Source organism: Dryobates pubescens, chromosome 1 (assembly GCF_014839835.1).
Source record: "Dryobates pubescens isolate bDryPub1 chromosome 1, bDryPub1.pri, whole genome shotgun sequence".
Classification (NCBI taxonomy): domain Eukaryota; kingdom Metazoa; phylum Chordata; class Aves; order Piciformes; family Picidae; genus Dryobates; species Dryobates pubescens.
The window spans coordinates 9,562,114-9,588,826 of NC_071612.1; the positions used below are offsets into that span (position 1 = coordinate 9,562,114).

The 26,713-nt window shown below is 43.0% G+C and overlaps 1 protein-coding gene across 2 annotated transcripts in view; it reads right to left on the reverse strand.

Annotated features, from left to right (window-relative positions):
* Window positions 1-26,713, reverse strand: part of TAFA4 (TAFA chemokine like family member 4) — a 97,379-nt gene that overhangs the window by 64,762 nt on the left and 5,904 nt on the right. For both annotated transcript variants that reach the window (XM_054179711.1, XM_054179782.1), the window contains exons 2-3: window positions 4,288-4,423; window positions 1,058-1,173 (exon numbers count right to left, since the gene is read on the reverse strand). In XM_054179711.1, coding sequence (XP_054035686.1) covers window positions 1,058-1,173; window positions 4,288-4,367 — 196 coding nt within the window. In that variant the 5' untranslated portion in view covers window positions 4,368-4,423. The remainder of the gene's footprint in view (window positions 1-1,057; window positions 1,174-4,287; window positions 4,424-26,713) is intronic.

The following is a 26,713-nucleotide window of genomic DNA, read 5'->3' on the forward strand; positions in this document are numbered from 1 at the left end:
GGCAAAGGGTTCTTATCTGGAGAATGGATCCTCTAACAAACGTATCCTTACTTACTAGCACTGAGCTGAAGTGGGGGTTAACATTAGACCTGGACCCACCATAATTTGTCTCAGAGTAAAGAACATCACATGTGGATTTCAGGCATCACACTGAATTTTAGAATGAGACTACATGACAAACAGCAACACTTGCAGAAACCCCCAAGCCAACATGAAGCTAACTGTTGTACTAAGAATGTAATCATCTCCTCATGGCATTGCAGCCAGGCTTCCAACCTCTCCTAAAAAGCAGAGCTCACAAGTTAACTCAACTATACAGTTTTAGGGCTTGCACTGAGATCTTTGCATTAGCACCTCAATATTTCCTTCTGCTTTCAAGCTGATTTGCCTACATGATCCTATCACAGAGATGTTGCCTTGAAGTTCCAGCCTAGTCGCTCTTCATGAAGTCAGCCAAACTTGTTCTGAGCTACTTCTGCCATTTATAATAAGATACTACACTGTGCCTGGTAGGTGTACCCTACTGCAATAACATGACCTCTTAAATGCAGTAACTTTCTCTTTGCTTCACTGTGAAAATTAGGGGAAAGTGTATATTACAAGGTGAACTAAACCACAGTCAAGTACTTGTGTTACTTAGAGAAAGAACTGGCTAACAAGTCTGAGGGCTTTGATCTATTGCCCATCAAAGCCAATGATACCCTTTGTAAAGTCTCTTGATAACAACTGGATTAAGAAAGGGAAGATAAAGACACATTTCAGAATATCTTTGGGTAAGGATAAAGCAAAATGACACAAATCCCAAAGTCCTAGCAGTCATGAAGTCACTCCAAAAACTGTCTGGTGAGCTTCAGTACATAAAATTATTACAGAAAAATAGCATGAACAGTTACAATAACTCATTTTCCCTTGTTGTTTTTGCATTTTTAACCCATTTCACTGGTTATAACACAGTGTCAACAGCCTCATCAATTATCCATAGCTTAAAAGTGGCCCTAGCATTCTGCAGTGGTATTAATTGGGCTCAGTAGCACATAATGAGTTTAAAAGCTCCTACCTGTGTGCCCCCGGGGATGGTGGCTAGAGGCGGACAACAATTTACAGCAGACCATTAACACATAGAGCAGAAAGAGCCAGTCAGATAGAAGCATTGATTTGGCACAGAATCTCATCCTGGAGGCAGAAAAGGATGCAGTTGAGTGCAAGAACAATGTGAGAAGGGAATAGCATAAAAATGATTGGGGAGGGGGGGGAGGAAAAGCTGAGATGATGTCACAGAATAACTAACATGGCTTATTGCAAGGCAACACTGACAAAAAACACCCCACCACATATCCATGGTTTAATTGTGATCAGTTCTTTGTTAAGCATGTTTTATAGTCATAAGCAATGGCTATCACATTGTATTACCCACAGACACAGATGTAGAATAACACAGTGAGTGCAATACATCTCTATAGATTGGAGATAAGTGGTGTAGGGCTTTTTAAATAAGATCCATCCACACTGAAATTTAAATACCAATAAAGTTGTGCTACTTTTTTTTTTAACTGCATCTGTACCACCATCACAGGAATATCACAAAAAAAACATGTCCTTTTTGCTTCATACTTCTCAGGACATACTTGCTGATGCTACTAACTCCCATGCAGCCACACACTTCAGCTGGCTGGATCACCCAAGCACACAACATCTGTGAGCTTTCCTGGAGATCAGTGAATTTTCTGAGGGTTGAACACTCATGAAACCAGCACCCTGCTCACATATGTGAGGACTTGCTGCTCTGCCAGGGTGTCAGAAACTGCATTTCAGAAAACACTTGCTCTAAAGAAGGGGGATATTGTTAGTCTTTATTCACATAAGTGTAGGAACTAAGACCACAAATCCTCAGTCATTTTACTGCAGATATCTACAATTAAATCCCCCCAATAGCTTATGTTATGCCATTCATCATACAGAAAGGTAATCTAATCATTTCTTTTTAAACTCAGTTATGATAATTTATTACTTGTGCTATACATAAATGGGTATTATGCATTTGAACCCTTAGACACAATGTTCCACACTTGCAGCAAATGCTGTAAGCAGGAATACATCAAATTAATTAAAGGCAATTTATAGATTTGCATAAATTGAACTAAATACTACTTTCAGAGCAGTGACGTTAGTCTGCAGTTAATCAGCACACTGGGATTTGCACAAGCCTATCCTAAGCATGCTTATTTACACCAAAAAGTCCTTTGGGGACTTCTTTTTCCCCTGCAGATTCCAGTTCTGATTCTTCCAAGCATTTTCTAAACATTTTGTTTCTCTCTGCAGCTTCAAAATACCTGAGACTCTTCCTCTAATCCAGTACTGAAATGCTGAACGGAGCTGGCAGTTTGAAAACAAAACCCTCATGCCTTAGACAGCGCTACTTTCAAACCCAGGTGCAGCACTTGGATCCTGCTTCACATATGATGGCCACCTACAAATGAAACCAAAACCTGGCTTTTTAAATTCTTATTTTAAAGCATTTGCATAATTTCCCCTTTCTCACATCACAAAACAATTTTGTTCTCTCACTGTGTGTGAGTGGGGATGTTGATGAACCCCAAACAACTCATAGGTGCACTTATTAATAGAAAAAGTTGGGGCTGCTGTATGTAAATGCAATTTAGCAACAAAACACTATTTTACACTTGAGTGAGGGGAAAAAAAGCCACACACGGTGGTGAAAACCTCAGCACCTTCAGCTGTCCTTGTAGACTTCACTCCAGCCTACAAACTTCTTTAAAAAGCCACTCGAATGTTGCTAAAATATAACTCACTTGCATACAGATTCCTGCAAAAAAACACCCCAAAACACTTATTTTGCATGTAAAGAAGTGGCCTCTTAAGGACTGATTTGGCAAAAAGATACCGTTCCTTGCTTTAAGAAGGTGCTTTATTTCAAACAGAGTATATTGCCATCCTGAATACAAATGAACCAGTACAGGAAGAAACACACTGTGGCTCTTTTGCAGCAGTATATAGCAGCCTTGTGCAAACATGAATCAAGCCCAGAAGATAAAGATGTCACTGGTTCTTGCCTACCCTACAAGTACCCTCTTAAGGAGCACTCTCAGACTAATTCAGAGCAGCTAATAAGCATGGGCCTAATTCACCTCTTGCACCCAAATGAACCACATAATGCTGCTGCAGCTAATGGGATTGAGTCACTATGAAACAAGCATAAATGTTATTGTTGCTGTTGTTCTAGTCTAAGGAAACTGGCCAGTAAGCTCTGAAATCAACTAACCATTTCAGATTTTAGTCATCCAAAGCTTGCCCAGGTAAGTGAACCTCATTTTCTTGAGTAGAGTGATGAATCTAACCTTGGTTTTCTTGTTCTGTCCATGAGAATCACAAGGCCTATACCTTGTGCACCAGTTACCACTGACTAGGAAGTCATCAACTGCTCGTCTTGCAACAGCATCCCTGTGCTGCACTAAATGCAAACATAAGACTGGGTATTAGTGGAGACCCCAGCTCTGGTGTCATTCTGTGGTGTCATAACGAAGACAGGGACCTTTCTTTGGGTTTCCTGAGGTATGACTGAAACCAGGATCTCACCCTTGGAATTAAGTAAATAGATCAGACCTTTTGAACATGCCCTTTCAGGTGTGAGCTGAAGGAAGGGACAGGTGTTTATTCCCAAATCATGTGCCACATGCTCAACAGCTGCTGCTTCAGCATTTAAGAACCCAGGTGTTGCCACCATTCCCAGTGCAGGGCCAAAGCTGGTCTCAGAGGAAATGGTTGTGCGCTGAACTAATTGCAAAAGCTTTCCCAGATTATGAGTTTGACTCCTTTGAAGCCACAGGCCTGATATTAGACAGGGAATGTTAAACCACGTTTCACCAGGTTAAGAGGGTAACCTCACCCCTTTGTAAGTGTATTCAAGTCCAGGAAAACTTGTATCACTACAAAGCAACAACTTAGTTATAACCAAACTGAAAGGCTGCTAAAAGCATTCAGTACCACAAAAAGGCTGCAACACTTGCTGGCTTTAGTCTGCTCGGAGGTAGGCAGGACACAAGTCTTCAGCCCAGTAATATAAAGAAATACAGGAAGCCCTTTTAAAAGGCAGAAGAAGAATGAAATCTGGCAGACAGATGCAGCAAGGGGTGCTGAGCCCTTCAGTGTCAGTGGGCTGCCACTTTCAGAAATGTCAAGCCTTCATTCTCTGTTGGATTCAAGTGGATATTGTTGCTAACCAGAACAGCGAATCTTCAGTGTCTTTTGAAAGATAAAAAGTGCTCTTACCTTGGGGACTTTGCAAGAATTTTGTTCCAGTCAAACACAATTATTTCAGTGTGTTTTTCATAGTTATTCCAGATTCCCATTTGCAGCAGCAAACAAGTCTTTCTGCATTTCAGAACGATTCCTTCGCTTTGGGGACCTAGAAAGCAAGCCACATTACACTGCAATTAACGGCTGGGACAGTGCTCTGAAATACATCCTGCTTACCAAAACCATTGTTTCACAGTGCCACCTACAGTGCAATCCAAGGCAAAAGGCAGCAGCCATATCACTCTTTCAGCTTGTTTCCAAGAACACAGAGAAACTGTGCTAAGGCAGCTCTGAAATATCACTACATTAACTAAAGGCAGAGTTAACCATATTAGAAATTACAAACTTATTGTGTTTGGCTCACTGTGTCCTTACAACCACATGTCCTCTTGCAACTCAACTGCTGGGAAAGTTGGAAGGTCTAAGAGACCACTGTAGTACAGATTTCCACATGATTATGTGAAATCCCCAACAGTCTGAACCAGAGATTATCAAAGATGGGAAAAATCCTTCATTGTCTTCATAAAGTTTCAGCCAAGGAAGGTCTTTGGAGTCCAGCAGCCTCAGGAGCAGAGGGTCTGCAGGGTCCTGTGGGTCACACCCACAGGATTGTGTCTGTGTGATCAATGCATTATAAGCACCCTCTGGCACTTTTATCTCTACGTGCTTCCAGCATCACATCTCACCCAGCCCACCTATACCCAGAAGCTACACTTTGAAACCCCACTATGTGGAGACACTTTTGCACCAGTTCTGCAGAGTAATGAGCTCAAACACTGCATTTCATAGATGTCTGTTTCTCTTTGCTTTTAGTGTTTGTATTCGTTCTCTCACTTTTATCCCTGGGCTGAACTTGACCTTCTGCTATTGAAAACACAACACACTGCAATTTGTGAGAGTAATAATAATGTGGTCTTCACATACAAAGCGATCACAATAACCTGTTCTCATCTTCTCCCACCACTCTTTTCATTTCACCCTTCCTTTGATCAATTAGAAATGTGCTTTTAAGAAACACAAAATTACACTATCACATCAGAGGGCAAAGCATCTCTGGGATCATAAAAGCCTGTAAGCAAACACCTTTCAGAAGCTTAGGACAGGAAAGCCCCTGGCTCAATACACTCAGCTTTCTGTTCAGAATACCATGAGAAAAGAGAGTAATTGCTGGAATTAAAGAGGTACCAGGCCAGCAGTCTATAATTAATCACATTTTACTCTGTCTTCATTTTCCAGTGTGGACTGTTTTAGAGTGAGGCAAAATCAAAACAAAGTGTGGGCATAGAGATGTCTTAAGACAAAGTGCTACCATCCTGCATCAGTCCTTTCTTGTACAAATACACACAAAATAAAATAAATCAGCATGACTCAAGTGGCCTATTGAGAGAAAACAAACAAACAGACTTTTCAATATCATATTGTATGACCAGAATGGTGGTGTGGTATATTTTTTACCCATTTCATAATAGGACAGGTAGATAAATATATTCTTACAATGCTCTTGTAGAAATCAATATTGCAATACACTAACTGGGGCTGTAGTGCTTATCTGTTCCATCATTTTTATTAGAGAGGGGGGAAAAAAAAATAACTGGTGTGGATGCATCCACAGGTAAACACTAACTTAAGTGTAACCTGCTCTGTAAACATGTTAGACCCTGGCAAAAGACAAGGAAGTATTGATTATTCCAACTCCTTCTAATTAAATGAATCCAGCCAAAATACTACATGATACAGCCAGCAGCATATCTTGGGGCTTTCTGATGCCTTCCAGTGATATTTCTTAAGAAAATAGGATTATTTGAGATGAGTGTAAAGCAAACTCCTACAGTACAGTCTTCAGTCTGAGGTTCAGCTGGTTGATGTCAATAAAGGAGGCAGATCAGAGCAGAAACAAGAGGCTCAGCTTGTTCACAGTGGTAAAAAGAACACCAGGTTTCTCACGGCAAAACCATGTTTTGTGTGCATTTTGTGACCAGGGGTTTTACAGCTGGTCCCTGCCAAGGTCCAGTATGACTTCAGAAAGCACAGCTCTTCTTATCTGCAGGCAGTACAAACAAGCAACTCACTCCTGTCCTGCTCCCAGAGCTCTGGGGCCGTGAAGCTTGCAAGGGGAACTGTTACCACAAGCAGGCACTAACACCCCACCAGCCACCCACGGGCAAAGCAAGTGCCACTGTAGATGAAATAAAAATCAGTGTCAGCTCCCAGGACACACCAACATTTCTGCCAATAACTGGGATTTTGTGCATGAAGTCCTTGACTTCAGTGCTGCAGGGTTGGTTTACATAGGAGGGATTTGAAGAGAAGTTACCCATGGAAAGCAATCTTATGAAGAAAGGAATTGTTTTGAAACAAGAAACTCTGGTCAGGAAGCCACAGATGAAGGTGATGGGGGAGAGGGGAAGAGCTCCAGTCTCAATATTTACACATGGGTTGGCCATGAACAACTCCTGCTTTGCACCTTAGTCTGCTTGGACCCCACTTCAGGTCACACAACTCGCCATGAGCCCATCCCGAGTCTGTGTTCTGGTATCTGAAGAGAATTGCAGTGGTCGGATCTGCAGCACCTCAGTGCCAGCACAGTCTGTTCTCTGTGACTCTGCACTTCAGTGCAATAGCTATAAATAGCATTTCTCTATGCCAGAGAAGTGTTTCAAGAATAGAAACAATAAAGGTCTAAAACTATTTGAAAATTGTATGGGCACTGTATAATTCCTTTGGCAGATGGAACAAGATAGCATTTTAAATTAGGTACTTTTCCTACTAATATTTACATGTTGTAAAATATTTCTTATAGCTAGTTTCTGTAAAGAACAAATTACTAAACCCTTTTATGCCATCTTTTATAATAAGCTATTAAATAATTTACAACACCTTCATCCATTAAATATTTAAAAGGCTTTAATTTCTCCATTCTCAATAATTCCTCATTTAAAATAAAGATATGGCATCCCTTAAAAGACTCCTTTTCTGTAAGGCAATTGGTAGGAGGAAAGTAAATATGAGTGCCACAAACTTTACAGGGGGATTTGCCAGCCTAGAAGTTTAACCTCACCATTAGCCCTTTGAAACTTTTGTTTTTGTCTTTGTCTTACTGAATAAAGAATTGAGAGAAAACGGAGCAACATCTGCAGTTTCTTAGAACAGGAGGAACAAGAATCCAGTCTGGTCATCACATGCGTTTGTGAAGCATCGCTGTTTGGGGGGAATCAGAGACAAAACTCGGGAGCTACAGTTCCGCTGGGCTTCATCCAAAGCAGTGCTGGACAGCAGCAGATCGAGATGAGCTCTGGTGAGACCCCACCTGTAGCGCTGTATTCACAGGACAGGAGAGACATCGACTTGCAAGGCCGTTGGGCTGAGACTCTAAAGGTCCGTTCCAGCTGTGACTCTCTTTGCAGAACTCAGGGGCAGTACGGGGCGGTGGGGCGCGCCTCGGCCCTCCGAGCCAAGGCAGGCTGGGACGGGGCAGGGCGGCCGCTGGCCTTACTGCGTGGCGCTACTGCCCCCTGGCGGTCGTCCACCGCCTCGGCGGCTCCGCCGGCTCCCGCAGCGCGCCGGCACAATGGAGCTGTCCCCGGCCCCGACCGCATGCATAATTCAGCGGCGAGCTATTAAACACTTCCAACTTTTGTCATTACTCGGAAATCTCATTAAATCTCATCCGTACAGCGTGCACCGATTGCTCTGCAGAACCCCGCTCATTGTTCCCCGCCGGAGCCACCTCAGTCCTCAGAGAGATCCCCTCCGAGCCCCTCACCACTACCGCAAAGCCTCTAATTTGCTGGCGCTCCTTTGTGCCAGAATGAACTGTCCATGCAAATTAAGTTTCATAGTTAATCATATTAACACGTTGCTGTCACAGGATTGCTCTGTTCGCTGCCCTCTAGGAGGGCAGGAGTGTGGGCAGCTGCAGGAGGGGGACAGGGACTGTGATCCTCCTTCACCACCTCACAGGCTGTGCCCTGTCTCCTCAAGGCTCTCCATGCACCCACAGAAATGGGCCAGCCAGAGGGAAATAACGCGGTTTATATTCGCATTTAGTCTCCCATGCAGAAATCTCTATCAGGCCAGGTAAGTTTAGCATGATCTGAAGACTTCGAGTGGCAGTAAATTCACCACAGCCTGAGTTACTCCAACAGTTAATTAACCTCACTTCAAACACTGCACCCAGTTTCCAATCTGAACTCTTCCAGCTTCTACTTCTAGGCATCTGATCTCATTAGGTCTCTTGCTGGCAGATAAAAGCCTACTCTACTTTCAGGTATCAATGCCCACAGCCCACTGTCATGTCCCAGACTTCCACATAAGTGAGATGGAGGAAGCCTCTCCTTGGAAGGCTTTACACTATTAAATCCATCATGCAGTTCTTTTCTGCATCACTGTCAGTTTCTGAACATCAGATCTTTTGAAGTGAACCACAGAAGGTACAATAACCAGAGATGATCTTTATCAGTACCACAAACAGCAGTAATAAACCTTCCAGCTTGTACCTCATGTTCCCTCCTGATATTCCTGCTTGTCTAAACAGCTGGTGGATGGACAAGTAAGATGCTTAAAGTCTTCAGTTCTGCCCATCATGAATCACACTGACAGTTACATCAGAGTAAATAAATACAGTAGTAAATAAGACTCTTCTCACAGTGCAAGAAACCAAAACCTCTGCCGGGCCCAGATCCTCTACCCTTTGCTCCCAAAGTCAACAGCAACTCTTCTGTTGTGTTTGCTCTCCTGCAGCTATCACTGAGAGACCCAGTCACAGCAGATGGCAAACTGAAGTGAAAAGGCTCTTCAGACAGCAAGAAAGTTAGCCAGACCAGGTAGCCCTAAACTACAAGAGCATCTCTTCCCTTTTAAGCCAAGCGTGTAGCCTGATAACCACAGGGGGGCTGCAGCAATTTCCAGCACCTTCCAGAGCCAAGCAGACTCCCAACATGCTTCACCTGCAATTTTGTAAGTTTTAAAAAACTTAAATTTGTAAAATTTTTGTTAAATCATTTCCCATTTACAGCATCAGTCTCTGCTAGTGGCTCCTCAAGTCTGTCACCAGTAGCCAGCCCTTTCCACAGGAATATTTCAAACCTCACTTACAAGCAACTGGGGGAGGAGTGGAGAAAAAGAAGACCACACCCAGGAGAGCTAAAGGAAATAAAAGTCACAGCCTCCTAAGGAAGGAGAATCAAACTGCCTTTGTAGCCACATAGCATAAGGTATCAGCCACACCAGCAGCTGTACCATCCACACAGACAGACATCCTAAATGCTGTGTGTTCTGGGGAGAATGCATCTGTCTTCACCAGCATTTGGAGTTCTCTAAGGTCTGTCTGTCTTCGCTGTCTCCATCAGAGATGAGAACAAACCTTCCATTCATTGTGGGCATGCTAAGAGGATGTACTGGGAGAACTGCAAAAGTGTAGAATACAGAATTAACCAGGTTGGAAAAGGTCTTTGAGATCATCGAGTCCAACCTATCACCCAACACCATCTAAGCAACTAAACCATGGCACTACACACCCCATCCAGTCTCTTTTTAAACACTTCCAGTGATGCCTAAACCATCTCATTTCTGGCTCTAGTCACTGTAGCCTTCCTTGGCTAACTGTGGCAGAATGAGACTAGTGAGTCAGGTGAATGTTCTCTTGGAGCCTTTTTCAGTCAGACTTAAAAGTGAAAGTTTGTGGCTGCCAAGTTTAATCCAGTGGAGCTCAGGTCAGAAAAAGCAACAGCAGTGCAGAGAATCAGAAAACAAATTCAAGCAAAGGACTGAAGGTGAGAGCTAGCAGACTGCCAGATCTGAAGTTTACACAGTGTAAGGAGAAGTTAGAAATCAAAGCTGTTGCCCTCTTCTGATGAAGCAGACTAAGTCAGGTGTCTACTCAGATGCAATGCAAACTACAGGGCCTAGCTCAGGTCCCCTCCAGGCCAGGCAAGAGTAACTTTTTCATATATACCAACTCCAGTGCGTATTCAGGGGACCTTTGGTCACCAGAGCTCACAGCTTTGAAGTGTATTTACAGGGCAAGAAGTAGCAGTTTTGTAAATGAAGCATATGAATTATGCCAGCAAGAGTAGCTGATCACTTGGAGTACAACCTCTGTGTGTCAAACAATCATCTCAAGGGACATAAAATCTCAGCTGAATTTTTAGAAAAACATTTCAGAATCTCCTCTCACATTTCATAGAATCAGTAAGTTTGGAAAAGACCTCAAAGATCATCAAGTCCAACCTGTCACCACAGACCTCATGACTACTAAACCGTGGCACCAAGTGCCACGTCCAATCCCCTCTTGAACACCTCCAGGGATGGTGACTCCACCACCTCCCTGGGCAGCACATTCCAATGGCTAACAACTCTCTCAGTGAAGAACTTTCTCCTCACCTTCAGCCTAAACTTCCCCTGGCACAGTTTGAGACTGTGTCCTCTAGTTCTGGTCTATGTATGTATAAAGTGAGTCCTCATCTTTGCATTAGGAAAAAGCCTACCAAGACCAACAGGACTACTCAGAGAGTAAATTACAGCTATTCTAGGCAAAGTGAACTCCCAAAGAGGTATTGCCTTCAAAGTTCCATTTGTAAGGTTGCACTGACTTCCTAACTTAGGTACCCGGCACAGGATATCTCCTCATTACAGCCCAGCGCTTCAACTCTTTCAACCACATTTATCAGAGAGAATTTTTCATTGTGATTAGCCAGGTTCTTTCAGTCCCTCACTACAGCTCAAAAATCTTCCACACCCTCTGGTGTATGGCACATTTAAGAGATGGGCAGACTTACAGGCAGTGTGTTCAAGGAAGCACAGGAATTGATTCAGCCCTGTTCAAAGAGGAGGCAGAGCACAGGCAGTGCCCTGCTCCACTCCCACTGACCTCCCTAGAAGCAGAGCAGCACTCACGTAGTGCAAGCAGCACATCAAAAAACATGGAGAGAAGTGTCTTTGAGGGAAATACCTTCAGCAATGTTTCAGACATGGCAAATATGCATTTTCCCTTACTGTAAACTTCTCCTGCCGGGTAGCAAATCATTAAAGTTGCTGCACAGCTCATCTCAAGCAATGAGACAGAGTTTTCTATTCCCAGGACTTTTATTTCTGCCATGGAAGGAAAAGATAACTGACCCACTATAGAGCAGGTCACTCACCTTTCTTCCCACTCACTAGGGACCCAGGTGAGCTGCTAGGTTATTATGCAGAGATTACCCAGGAGAGGAAGGGAAGGAAAGGTTGGAGAAGGGATCTCATGTAATTTTGTGCCTCTGGGTAATGCACTGGGAGGTCCCAGAGCTGTTCTGGGTGCCTGGTGGCCAACTCAAGGCTCACAATATAAGAAGTAGCTGGTAACTGACTGTGGGTGAGAATTCAAATTAAGAACAAGAGGTAACCCCAGGGGAATAACATGGAAATGAATAGACTGAACAATTGCAAGCAGTAAAGGAAGGTTGTGTTATTTAGTCAAAAAAAAAGGGAGTTTATTGGAGACATTTCTAACTGTCTCCTTGAAGAGGTTTGAAGGAAGAAGGGTTTGATTTTAACAAGTGGTTCTCTGTAGCTACTGCAGACAGCATGCAAATAATTTAGGGGCCTGCAAAGATTATTTAGTGTGTGTGTGAGAGGAGAAATTTTCTGTGTCTAACCGTGGGAAGCTTGTGGTGCAAGCCTGATTTAAAATTGGCTGAACACCTGTGAGATGGGCAAAGCTCCTTTCTCCATTCACAGGGCTGGATTACATGTTTGCTCAAGGTCTGGAGCAGAACTACATCTCCTGTGTGCCTTGGAGCAAAAAACAACTGGACTGGAATATAAATGTGAGGTAAATAGTCACTGTTCATAGTGTCATCCTCAGTACCCTGACCACAGACAGTCATCAAGTCAGAGGCTGGAGGAGGAAAATTGTGGTAGAAAGAAACTCAAAATACCTCCTACATGTATTGATTTTTTTTTTGTTTCATGCAGACAGGGTCAGCTTGGTTTATATTTAGATATCTTTCTGGTTGGTGTCCGGGCTCCTGTGCAACCAAATTTGGATCTTCTGATTCTACTGCATTAGAAGACTATTTTCTCTTATTATTCTCCCAAACACCTCATTCACAGCAAACAATTACATCATGTCTCCTCATGCTTCCCTAAGCCGTGTTGGCCTCTGCCTGCAACAGGGTCTGTCCATCTCTATACCACCTATACAGCCTCTGCTTTTGTTTCAGTTCATGGAACACTCCAAGGGGAAAGCACAGAAAAAAACTACTTTTGCTTTTAGAACACAAACATGCTTTATGAGCAGAGAATGCACACTGCCTGATGAAGAATCCCAACTGTCTGGGTGTATGGGATAATTGTTCCACTTGGGACTCATTAGCTAATTGTTAAAATAGTCTAAGGAGAAGCATTTCATAAATACAGCACTAAATTTTCCAGAGGTGTAATTATGGGCTGAATGCACATTTTTACCACCTGTGTTGTCAACTGCATAAGCCAACAGCAAAATATCTTGTGGCGTGCCCTCTCTGTTCTCCCTGCCCATCTCAGGGTAGTATGTAGGATAACTGCTAGCAAAGTGGAAGGAAACATTTTTGATATTCCCAGTTTTGTATAAACACAAACATCAGCTTGGGACTAGCTGAAGATTCTTTCCCCTAGCACAAAGAATCTCCTGTAGCAACAGTGAAGAACAAAACTTTCACAGGAGGAGTGAGGCACAAACCAAAGAGCTATAACTCAGCTCCTTGATCTTGTTTTGTCACTCGACTTTTCATGTTACAAAACCAGCTGTTTACTCAGTGTTAGAAAATAATGTTTGCTTAGCAGAATCTGCTTCTCAAGTTATGTAAAAAAAACCCAAAACATTGTACAACTGAGTAGGAAAATTCCAAAATTGGGTTCCCAAGCCATCAGTTCAGAAACTGCTACCAAACCTTTTAAAACAATAACAAAATAATACTCCTCATTCTCTGTAACTGAATGGCAGAAGCAAAACACTGTTAACAACCTGGCAAGGCATTTGTGTGGCATGGTCAATACACAGCTGCCCTTCACAGGGGAACCCAGCCTTGTCCAATCTTGATCCCAGTTGAATGAACAAAAGCATATTCAGAACCAATCACAAAGTTGCATTGACTTTTCTACAGCTTGGCATCATCATGCTGGGTGGATGAACTGACTGCACCCACACTGTACACAGCACTGCCTAAGCTAGGAATAACTTCATGTCTACCCCAGAACTGACAGCACTGATCTTCAGTCTTAAGCTCTGACTTCTGCTCAACATGGAGAGATGTCTGCTTGTTTGGAGCTAGCTGGAGCACCACAGTCACAGTACAGGCATGGTACAGTTGGGGTTTGCTCTCATTGATTCTGAGAGACCTGGGTGAGGCTGCGGCTGTACGTTGTTTGTATTGTGTCCTTCAGGTACCAGGTTTTCTAAATCCTGACAGTACCTTACTACTGACTTAAGAAGAAAATTGAGCAGATAGATGTATCTGTTAATTATCTCCTGAGCCCTTGGTCCTGTGGTGCTAGAATCAATATTACATTGCCAAAAGGAAAAGAAAACTTAAGAAGTGGACAGATCTCAAAAGGATCTTTCATTTGTGATGTGCAAGCAATGTGCTCTAGCTGGCATAGTTTCTCTGGCAGACCTCTGCCATGTACATGGAGTGACTCTACTCCTGTCCTGCAGATCTTTGGCTTTCTCCTTGTAACCAGAAAAGTCCCAAATTCCAGTACAGACACATAAGGTTACACACTCTCTCACATAAGGTTACACACTCTCTCAAGTATTTTAATATTAAGCAAATTGCATTTTACCTCCTTCAGTCCAGAAAGGATTTCCTTCATCCTTTTCTCTTGCAGTCCAATCCTTCAGGCCTCCTTCCCTGTTCCTCCCCAGCCCTCTGTTTCTTGCTTGCATAGCCTCTCTTCCTGCCTCCTCTGAGAAGTTCAGCTGCATAGCAGCAGCACGTGTGTGAGCATCGAGAGAATGCTGGCAGGCAGGGAAAGAGGCTACACCTGAGTGTAGTGATCAACAGTGAATAAAGGTCTCCCTCTTTAGAGCAAGTTAATCATCTGTTGCCTGCTGCTCTCATCCTTTCTGAACAGGCGTGAGGAAGCCATCCAGGCCCCTGGCTACTGTTGCAATTAAAAAGGACAGAACCTCAAAAGGTGCTGAGGTATTTGTAAGGAGACTAGTCCTGGACACTATCCCGTCTCTGCTCTACAGAAGCAGTAAGAGGAGTTGTTAGCATGGTATTTCCCTCTCAAGCACCAGAATTGTCAAAGGGTCCTCCTTCCATTAACAACCACTTTCCACACAGGAGGCTCAATCAGTTCCTCTGAATGAGCCTTTGAATGAGTAAAACCATATCTAAAAGCTAGAAACTCTGAATTTTTTTGTTGTTGTTATTTTGTTGTTGGGTTTGGGAGGGTTTTTTTGCTTGCTTGTTTGTTTTGTTGCTGTTTGGGAGTTTTTTTGATTGAAGGTTTTTTTGGTTGGTTGGGTTGGATTTTTTTGGTGGGGTTTTTTGTTTGGTTTGGGGTTGGTTTTTTTGGTGTTTTGGGGAGGGGGGGATCAAAAAGAGAAAAAGAAAAAAAAAGAAGAAACTTTTCTCATTCACAGAGCTGAGGGGAGGCTGAAATTTTCAGGTCCCCATCTGCCTAGGATGGACTTGTTTTTCTATCGACCCTTCATTCGTGCACAAGCCATTTCATGGTCATGTAACTGTATGCATGATTGATGGGAGGAGCTGGGGGAGGAGTAAGTGGCATAAGTTTGATTATGCTTTGAAATGTGCAGGGTTGGAAATCAAGTACAAGATCCCCCCACTTTCCCTGCCTCACTTGAAGGCAATTATGATTGCCCTAAAGATGTGGGACCTGTTGAAAGTAATAAGTTGTTGATTGTTTATTTTCAGGGTAGACAGGAATCATCTTTTAATCAACTTTGCATCACCACTGGAGAGCTATTAACTCTCTTTAAAATAATTATAAAACAGAAGAGAAAAATGCCCTCCAATTATTTTCATCCATGAAACTGGGGCTTCATGAAAAGAAATCTGAGGATTCATAGAAAAGAACTTGATGGCACATTCAGTTCACTCGTTTAACAATGAGATTGCCAGAGAGGTGGGGAAACAAAGCATGAAAAACTGAGTTGTACTTAATATCTTTCCACAAAGCTTGTCACAAATAGTCACCCACCAGGCTGAGTGCAGATTGACTCCTACACCTTCTCACAGCCAGCACTGCCTGGCTCTCCCCCTTCCAAATCTCTCTCTTAAGATTTTCTCCATCTTCTGTTTCCCAGAGCATTCTCCTTTGACCGCAGCCTTCAGGTTTAGTGCCATATTGGCAGCTGCTTCCCCTTTTATCTCCCCAATATTTGCCTGCACTCATAATCACAATGGCAGAGCTAAAGAAAACCACTCTTTTTGTGGATTCTGCCTCTTGAGCTTGTGTGATGTCACAAATAACAAGCAATGTTTGCAGCCTTTTGGGTGGACACTCAGTTATTTCTGATGAAGTCTGTGGGTTTTTCTAAAGGAAACTGATGGTAGGAGTCTTCCATTTCTCTGATATGTGACTAGTCACAGAATCTTGTCATCCAGTTCCCCACAATACATATTTCCCCCCCCCCCCCCCCCCCCCCATTTTTGAATGAATTAATTGTGGATATTGTCCTGGGGCAAATGGTGCTCAAACTCAGCTACAATAAAGAGAGCAACCTCCAGATTCAATCATATTAGCAGCAGGTATGAAATGTCTCAGCAGATACGACCTTCTTGTCACCTCAGACAGGTAACTAAAATAGAGACTCTCCACCTCACATGAAACTTTCCAGAGGTTTCCCCCACCAATAATCCCATGAGAACATATCCTCAATGTGACTTATTTTCTTCCACTCTACTACCACAAACACCTTTGCCAGTATGCTGGTTATAACTCAAATGCAATCATCCTTAGAGGAAAACAAGATCAATCATGAGCACTCTGTTGGATCCTGACACAGCTGCTGCTGTGCTGTTGCTGAACTGCTGCTTCACAGGTATTTGCCTTTTAGGATGGTGACCCAGGCAGAGTTCAATATATGCTCCTAAAGTGTGGTTGAGTAGCAAGCAGTCTTTGGTAAGAGGACTTGGGGACAGGTAGGCTTTGTTGTTATCACAATGCAGGGAAACGGTCCTCGAAGCAAAGAATAGAATAGAATAGAATAGAATAGAATAGAATAGAATAGAATAGAATAGAATAGAATAGAATAGAATAGAATAGAATAGAATTAACCAGGTTCGAAAAGACCTTTGAGATCGAGTCCAACCTATCATCCAACACCCTAATCCACTAAACCATGGCACCAAGTGCCCCATCCAGTCTCTTCTTAAATATCTCCAGTGATGATGACTCCACCACCTCCCTGGGCAGCCCATTCCAATGGCCAGTCACTCCTTCTGTGAAGAATTTCTTCCTAACATCCAGCCTAAACCTCCCCTGGCACAACTTGAGACTGTGTCCTCTTGTTCTGGTGCTGGTTGCCTGGGAGAAGAGACTAACCCCCACCTGGCTGCAACCTCCCTTCAGGTAGTTGTAGAGAGCAAGAAGGTCTCCTCTGAGCCTCCTCTTCTCCAGGCTAAGCACCCCAGCTCCCTCAGCCTCTCCTCACAGGGCTGTGCTCCAGACCTCTGGGCATCAGTCCACTACGAGAACTCAGATCCAGTAAGAGCTAATTGAACAAAAATACAATGGGCTGTATAAAACTGATCAGATGGTATTATGGATTAAGGGATGACTGTGAAGTGCTGAGGTAATTAAGTACTCCAACACCAGCACCCCAGTGCCTTTATTTTATGGGGGGTTTTATTTTTTTCAGTTGCCAGTTGGAGATGAATTGTGATTCACTTTAAAAAGGGATCCTTCTTGTAAATCAATCAGTATTAGATCCATTTGACCTACTAGTGTCTCCTTAAAGATTGATGAACTGGAACACAAAAGTGAAACTCTCTCACTTTAACTGTTCCCATCTGAGTTTTGTGCACTGAGATACGTTTTTAAGAGGTCCATGGAGTGTTTGCATCATTGCTTCAAATGCTGGGGTGATTGCACACAGCATTTCCACACCCTGGCAGCGGGCAAGAGTGCCACACAGACAGAGGAGAAGCCACTAACAAAGAAAGTCACAGGACTGGTTCAAATTAAAAACCGCTGCTATTAAAAATGTGCTACATCTCAGGGACCATAGCAGGAATTTGTCAGGCATTTTGCTTCAATACTGGACATTAATTAAATGCAAACCAGCCACAGTAATTAAACAAACAAAACAAAAGAAAATCACTTCTTGGATTTGTATTTTCCCCTCTCCAAGTGGAACTCTCTTCTTGCAGCTGACAAGTGTTTCGGCCAAGATTAGTGAGAAAGGCTACAGGTAACCAAACCTTCACCCACCAGAGAGTTCCACTGCATTCAGAAAGAAAGATACAGAATTTCAGTGCAGAGCTGTGCCTTGCATTATTTCAGGCTAACCTCACTTATTTCCCTGTAGCTATCACTGGTTTAGTCTGACATGCTGGTTTTCAACCAGTGTTGAAATCCCACCCGCTTCTATCACAGTATCACAGTATAACTAAGGTTGGAAGAGACCCCAAGGATCATCGAGTCCAACCTGTCTCTGCAGACCTCATGACTAGACCATGGCACCAAGTGCCACATCCAATCCCCTCTTGAACACCTCCAGGGATGGTGACTCCACCACCTCCCTGGGCAGCACATTCCAATGACGAACGACTCACTCAGTGAAGAACTCTCTCCTCACTTCGAGTCTAAACCTCCCCTGGCACAGCTTGAGACTGTGTCCCCTTGTTCTGGTGCTGGTTGCCTGGGAGAAGAGACCAACCCCCTCCTGTCTACTATTACCTTTCAGGTAGTTGTAGAGGGCAATGAGGTCACCCCTGATCCTTCTTTTCTCCAGGCTAAACAATCCCAGCTCCTTCAGCCTCTCCTCATAGGGCTTGTGCTCAAGGCCTCTCCCCAGCCTTGTTGCCCTTCTCTGGACACGTTCAAGTGTCTCAATGTCCTTCTTAAACTGAGGGGCCCAGAACTGGACACAGTACTCAAAAATTCACAGACAAGGGCCAAAATTCCCTTCTCTGCTCACAGGTACTGGGATTGTTTAGCCTGGAGAAGGGGAGGCTCAGGGCAGACCTTATTGCTGTCTACAAGTACCTAAAGGGTGGTTGTAGCTAGGAGGGGGCTGGTCTCTTCTCCCAGGCAACCAGCACCAGAACAAGAGGACACAGTCTCAAGCTGCACCAGGGGAAGCTTAGGCTTGAGGTGAGGAGAAAGTTCTTCACTGAGAGAGTTGTTAGTCATCGGAATGTGCTGCCCAGGGAGGTGGTGGAGTCACCATCCCTGGAGGTGTCCAAGAGGGGATTGGACGTGGCACTTGGTGCCATGGTTTAGTAGTGATGACGTCTGTGGTGACAGGTTGGACTTGATCTCTGAGGTCTCTTCCAACCTTGGCGATTCTGTGATTCTGTTTGGTGAGCACCCAAAGGATATTTTTGAGAAAGTCCAACCACCCTTATTTTGCCCTTTTTATCCTTTTTCTTTTCTTCAGTTGGCTTTGAGCAATTAGGATGAATACTTGGGTATTTAGCTGTTGAGCTTCATTCAATTTATACAACTCTGGGCAGGTATTTTGTGAGTGTGAAGCGTTTTGTGACACCTGCATGTCAGAAAAAAAAACAGCAGGACCTGCTTGGTGGAGTGGTAGTACTGCAGGAGACAGAATAAACAATCAGTGGAGGGTGTGGTATGTAATTGTAACTTCATTTTGCACTCCAGACAAAGACAGCTGGTTTCACAAACCATGATTTTTGTCCTTTCTGCCTCCTCCGTTGCACAAGAATTCCTAATTATTCCTCTGCTTGCAACAGCACCATCCAACTTATTAACTGAGAATAGCAGTATCACATAAATAATCTATTGCCTTTTTAACCTCAAGGTCTGAACATCTGGTTTTCAGGAATATGAAAAATTTCTAATTTAATAATGGAATATTCCTGTGATAGTCACCCTAACTAGAAGGTATTGCTTTCTGAAGCTTCCTGTTCTCCACTCAGGAGGATTTAGGATCAAATAAATTAGTCAACGACAGCATATCCTCTTCCAGCAGAGACCCAGAAGCGTGGGGAGAGATCAAAAGCAGCCTGGCTGTCACATGAAGAGCCAAGACCCACATGATTTTTGTCAATATTCAAGTTAGAAGCATGAGGAGGTTGCAGGCTGGCTTTTAGCATTGTTGTTCTTGCTCTGTGCTTTGGATCTGTTCTAAGTTAGCAGAACTCTCTGAAGAAAGGCTGAGTTGAGATCCTTCAGCCTGGAGAAAAGAAGGCTCCAGGGAGACCCTGTGGCAGCCTCTCAGTAATTAAAGAGGGCTGATATGATAGCTGGGGACAGTCTTTATAGCAAGGCCTGTGTGACAAAACAAGGGATGATGGTTTTAAACTAAAAAAAGGGGGCAATTTAGACTAGAAAGAATTTTATTATAATGAGGAAGAAGATGCTCCATCCCTGGAAACACTCCTGATCAGGTTGTCTGGGGCTCTGAGCTGCCTGCTCTAGTTGAAGATGTTCCTGCTCACTGCAGGGGGATTGGACTAGATGGCCTTTAAAGGTCCCTTCTGACCCAAACTATTCAGTGATTCTATGACTGATATGGTGCTCAAGCCTGGCTTAAGCAACATTGCAGAAGTCCAGAGCGAGCTGTAGGTTATCTGGGACTTACTGGAGCTTTCATCCACCACAGACCTCTGGCTTACCTGTCTCCTGACAGATGTCCCAAAGCTCAGAACCACAGCCATACTCTTTTCTGCATGTGGTACAAATGTTTCAGAGTGAAAGGGGTTGCTGCCCTGGCACTGAAGACCAGGGGACTGTCTCTCAGCTGTGACTGGGAAGTTTCAGCTGAATTTGCACAAGGACCAAGATGGTTTTTTCCTTTTTTTTTTTTACCATCTCTAAGAAAGATCTGCTGAGCACCATGTAATAAAAATAAAGACAGACCAGACTTGACAGGTTTGCAATTAATTTTCCTTGGCTCTTATTTACATCTTTGATTCTGGCAGTCTTCCTCTTCTGAACAAGAAACACTGGCTCCCATTTGTTACTCCTAACATAGCAAAAATCCATAATGTGGCAGGTGTTTGCTGCTCATTTCATTGACACAAGTATCATGTTTACTCAAAAGCTGAAGCAAGACAAAAAGAATAAAACAAAGTAAAGCCTGAAGCATCAGGCTGACCTCAACCCTTCACAGTTTGGCAGGCCGTTGCTGGGTAGAATCACCAAATCACAGAGTGCATCAGATTGGAAAAGTCCCTCAAGGGTCATCTTGTCCAGGGTGGTTACCCTGAGGTGAGCAGAGACATCCTCCACTAGATCAGGTTGCTCAGAGCCCCATCAAATTTGATCCTGGATGCCTCCAGGGATGGGGCCTCTACCACACCTCTGGGCAACGTTCACCACTCTCACTGTGAAGAGCTTCCTCCTAATATCCAACCTAAATCTGCTCTGCTCTAGTTTAAAGCCATTGTCCATTATTCTATCACTACAAGCCCTTCTAAACAGTCACTCCCCAGCCTTCCTGTAGGTTCCCTTCAGGTACTGAAATGCTGTTATAAAGTCTCCATGGAGTTTTCTCTTCTCCAGCCTGAACAACCCCAACTGTCTCATCCTTTTCTTGTAGGAGAGATGCTTCAGCCCTCTGATCATCTTTGAGTCCCTCCTCTAGACCTGGTCCATCAGGTCCACATCTTTCTTGTGTCGCGAGTCCCAAGGCTGAATGCAGGACTCCAGAGGAGGGTCTTACAAGAGTGGCAGAATCACCTCTCTCAATCTGCTGGCCACTCAACTCTCCTGCTCCATCTCACATGAATTTTGCCTCAGCACCTACAGATACAGCTTCTTTCTTAGCTGAACTGATGGTTTTAGGCTATACTCTTTAATTTTTGGAAAGTAGGTGTACACCTCTGCGAGCAGATTGTTCTTTAGCAGCATTTAAAAATGCTAATGGCTCATGCCACAGGGTCCCCATTTCAGTCCATGGCTTGAAGAAAGCAACTGATTCTTCAGAATTAAAATTCCAGTTAGTTATACAAGTGAGTTTGCTCCAGCAATCCTCCTTTAAGGAGTGTGCCTCAGTACTTGCAGTCCTGCAAGACTGACGGGCTGAGAGCTGCGTTTGTGCTTTGCCTCACAGAGTCGTCCCTCAGCTGCAAGTTCTAGCTGCAGTTTGTTTCCTTCTCCTGGCCAGGACCAGAGAAATGTGAGGGGGGCCTGGAGCTGCCCCCATGAAGAAGACTGAGATACAGACACCACTAGCCTGGCATCCTCCACATTTCCTCTTCGCTCAGCACCTCAGCCCCATCTCAAAGACTAAAATTTGTCTTCGCATCTAACTCACTGCAGTGTCATACTGTTGCCTCAAAGCTCTACAGAGACATCCTGGCTGACTTCTCAGTTCATGTCCTATCTACCAACCAGTACTTTACCCAGAGATTTTATAAAGTCCCCCTCCAATCCCTCCCCATTACACATATGGCCTGCCTACAACACACCACTCTCTCATCACCCAGCTGAATTGCTTCACACAGGACAACCATGAGCCTACCACTAGAATAATGCAATCTTTGTGAAGCAGCTGTTGCCTCACCCCAGAAAGCTAACAGAGATGTCCAGAAAAGATAGAAATAACTAAACTTCAAAACAACCCTTGGACAAGGCATTTGCAACAGAAAGGCGGTGACCCAAGGACCTGAAGCAGAAGCTCAGCCATGCTTGTCAAATGTTGTATTTGTAGCTGCACAGAGAATTGAGAAAATATATTCTGAAAAATAAGATCTTCAAGCCTGAAAGCCAGCATGACTTAGGAGTCACTTAGAATTGAAGCATGAGAATTGTGAAAGTCTCATTCAAGGCACAGCACCGTATACGCAATTATTCCCAGCAGGGAATCCTCCAGTGGAACTCGCGTGGGTGCTTGCTCTGTTATGCAAGACCAAAAAAAACAACAAACCACCAAAAACCACAACCTGAAAGAGTTTGACACACAGAGCAGCCCTTCTAGCAGAAGGCTGGTTATCTCCTCCTTTAATAAGATCAACAACCATGTCTTAATAGAGCAGCTCCTCCTAACAGCTCCTCCTCCTCCTCTACACTGCATACCCTGACAAGATCTACACGATATCAGAAGCAACGCTGGGTGGGAGACGGAGGCCCTGAGATGTCCCTTTTTCCTCATGTATAATTTATAAAGGTGGTCAAAAAATAGCTAGCAATTGAGCCTGGAATTTTGCCAGCTCTGATATTCATAGCACATGTGATCAAAGAGCAGAATTTGCCAGTCACTGGGAAAACAATCAAGCTCATAAACCTGACTTCCACCACAAAAGACAAAGCCTGTAAACATTACTATTGATCAGAGCAGAACTGCTCTCAACAGGCTGCATGGCACTGGGCATTAAACATCTGCAGAGTCAAAACCTATGTAAGCTGAAGTTGGGGCAGACAGTCCCAAGAATTTAACATTGCCAATACAGGAGCAGTTTTCAAAAGAATGAGCAACTGAAGCCACTATGAAATCACACTGGGAATTAAAGAAAAGGATACAATGGGTTTTACATAATACCTTGGGTTATGTTACGGCATATTGACATATACAACAAATTAAAACAGCTAATTCATCTTACTGCCTTCCACTGATAATTTTTTAATTAAGTAACTTATCTTTATCTACATATTTAAGAATGTACATCTTTCATTATTCATCTCTTAAAGAAAATCAATGTTGTCCTGCTTTGCTAGAGCTCAAACAAGCGAGCGGCGTTAGCTAAGATAAGACAGCCTAATAGAAAAATAATTCATTAACTGCATTAACAAGCCCAGAGAAAATTCTATTCTGTCTGCACGTTCCTAAAAGTCTGAATTATGAACCAAAAGCTTCATGGTGTTCAGAATGACTAAAAGATATATAATGGATTGTGTTTTTTTTTTTAAGGGAAGAAAATAAAACCAACCTTACAAATACAAAAGGAAAGGGGAGGAAACTATTAAAAACTATTAGAAGAGTTCAATGAAACTGTTTGAGAGTGTTCATCCCTAATACTGAATTGTATTATTAAACCACTAACAAAAAGCTTCCTAGTCTGTAATAAACGAAGAGTCTGGAAGCCAATCTGAAGCACTTGGTTAGGCAGGAGTGTCTCAGTGCCTATCCACTAGGCAGTTCTGAACTATTTGCACATCAAAACCGACTCTGGTTTTACACTTGGGATTCTAAAGCCTTCTGAAAAAGACACTGTCGAAAGAGTAAACTTTGCATCTCAATTTCTCGAGGAAGCAGACTTTTTCTAGTCATCTTCAGTGTCCTTTTTCTTCTCAGGGTGACCTTAACTTTCAGGTTTGTAAAATGGGCTTCCTCTGGTGTTCAGTCCCACAGTGCAATAAATTTTGAAAATGCCTTATTTATCTTCTTTCATATATTAGTCACAGGGAGCAGGGGAGGCCTCGGTGGGAATTTTTCCGCTCTCGAGTTTGCTCAAGCTTAAGTCAGTGCCGATTTAGAAAAGGCAACTTACGCTCTAGCAACAAACAATCATGAATATATTTATTGGAATCACATCTTCCCATTCTCCTCCAGCAGCACGTGTGGGTTGTCACTCCCTGTGCCATATATTGATATCTATTTACAGTGACCAAGGCAATCTGAAAGTAATGTTTTGACGTGGCCCGTCTTATTACGCTTCCGCAAGCCTGAATCGCTGGCATTTGGCAAACAAATGAAACTGATCATTCTGCACCACCACCACCACCAACAACATGTAAATGAAATGCAAATTAACTAGGCAGGTACAAGATCTATTTCTTTCTGACAGGTGAGAGTCGGTGCGCTGCTCCACACCCGCCTGTTGACCAAGTTCTGTTTAAGCAAGTTTAAATATTTGTTGATTTTTTTAACCTTACTAATCATGACCTCAGCTGCTTGCACCATGTAATGACAATAATGAATAAACATGCTGTGCTTATGAAGAACTAGAACCTAACAAGCTGATCAATTGTTAATTCTATAAAGTGACTAAAACGTGTCTCTACTATCAATAAGTAAATCAGCCTCTATTTGTAGGACTAATGCACCTTGTATATATCCTCCAGCTATCCTGCCCTTCTCTATAATAATGTAATTATCAGTTTGGTCATATTTAAGTACAACCTGAATGAGATTTGATATTATTTTTTTTTCCTGAGGGTGAAAAAAAAAACCAGAAGGAAAAATTATTTGGCTGTTTAAAGAGACAACACTACCTTTGTTTGGAGGATGCAGATTTTCCATTTGCCCTCCAATTAGGTATACACAATTACTCATTTAAAGACTAATTATTTGACAGTATTATTCTTAAATCTTCCAGGCTATTATCAGACAGACATTCCAGAGAAGAAGGCCTTTTCATTACCAAAGCCCTCTTGCTCTAAGCCTCTGCAACAAAGAATTTAAACAAAAGACAACAATGCTCATTAACTGTAACAGAAGATGTTATGTCTGTAGAAAAGGTATTTAAAACAAGACCAGTTTGGCTTTATTCAGCCTTTCGTTTTCCTCTCAGACAAGGAAAACACAGAAGGTGTATCAAATTTTCAGCCTTAATACAATTATGTATATTCCGAATATGCTAATTACAAATAGCTGCCAGTCTCCACCACATTTCCAAGTGAGATTTAACAGCAATAGTTTATTCATTGCTGAGGATTCTGTTAAAGAGCAAGAATGTGTAACACATGCAAAACTCAAGAGTTTTGCTGAAAATATCTGCTTTCCTTCCAGCTCCTACAGATGCCTGGGAAGATATTGGATGAATGCAGCTACCCTTCATCCACTCAACAGCACAGCTCGTCTCAGTCCGGGGTGCAACTAGAGAGCAAGCACAACCTGAAGCATATTGCAGGTGAATGATGCACATTGGCAGAGTAAATAATTGTATTTAAAGTTGCCTCACCTTTTTCAGAGTGATAAACAGTAATTATTCTTAAAGGTTTAGGGTTTCTGTGTCTATTCTGTTTTTAAACCGAAATACATATTGTGAAAATACATTAGAAGCATCTACAGGAAGGAAATGTTCTGGAGGGAAATGCTATTAAGTATGTGGATAAGCTCAATACCAATTAATTTCTGACCCTTAATGAACCAAGTGGATCTATTAATTCTTCAGGTGGAATATTGCACTAATTCTGTCAGAAATTCTGCGGCTTCACCTCAGATCCATCCCTCCGTGTGAATTTGGTGTAGAAAAGGAAGGAGAATCCTTTTTGACCCAGGACTCCCTTAAATTAAGAGAATCTTAAGAGTCTTTGACATTTTCTAACAACATTTTGTTCTTTTAGTGGTCTCTGAACAGAAATAGATCTGTCATTAAACAAAAGCAGAATGGATCATTTGATCAGCACACCAAAAATATGAGGATAGTTTAGCACTAAAATAATTGGTTTGCCTTCTCCCCATTCAGCACCAGCTAAGCCAGTACATCCTCTAACTGGTATTTCCAGTTAAACTGTTACTCCAGTAGTATCTTTCAGCTAAACAAGCCAAAGTCTGATACTGTCTGATGTTCTTTCAAATAAGAGATAGCCACTCAAAGGTTCTGAGACACTGATTAACTGAGTAACCTCACAGGAGTACACACATATAACCATCTTTCCATACCCCACAAAATTACTAATCCTTTATTCAGATTCAGTGGCCTACTTTATGTGCAAGTCCACTCAGTGTTTGGGGAAAATTTCATAGCACTTGACTTCTAACCCTGGTGCTTAGCAGTCATTGAACTGGCAGTGCTCAGCACAAACAGTCAGGCAGCCCACATGAGCACACCACACAGTCTAGGGCAGTGTTTTACAGCTACCTGTATTCAGGCTGGGCCGAGTCCTGTAAAAAAGGGTTAACCTCCTAACCATGCCAGCTGGCCAACATTAACATTACTGGCTCAATGCATCCTCATTTTCCTAGGGATGGAAGTAGTGTTGTGGCCCCAGAGCACAGCCTTCTCTCTTCTTGGCTCTTTGAGTGTGACTGACAAGAATCTCCTTCCCTGCCTATTTGACAAGACACAATCCAGGGAGCGTGCCTGAGTGGTGTCAGGGAAGGCTCACCCAGTTCCCCCCAGGAGCTGATGCACATAGTGCACTGGTGGCAGTGGAAGGGAGCTGCAGGGCATCACCAACATTTCTTTCACACTCTATCACATCTTCTAGGAACAAGGCAAATGGATATCCTGAATACAGCCCTGGCAATGACCGGAAGAAGAGATAACAGCAAAGAGGAAGAGATGACATCTCCTTCCTTCCCAGTAACCCTATCTGCTGAGCATTTACC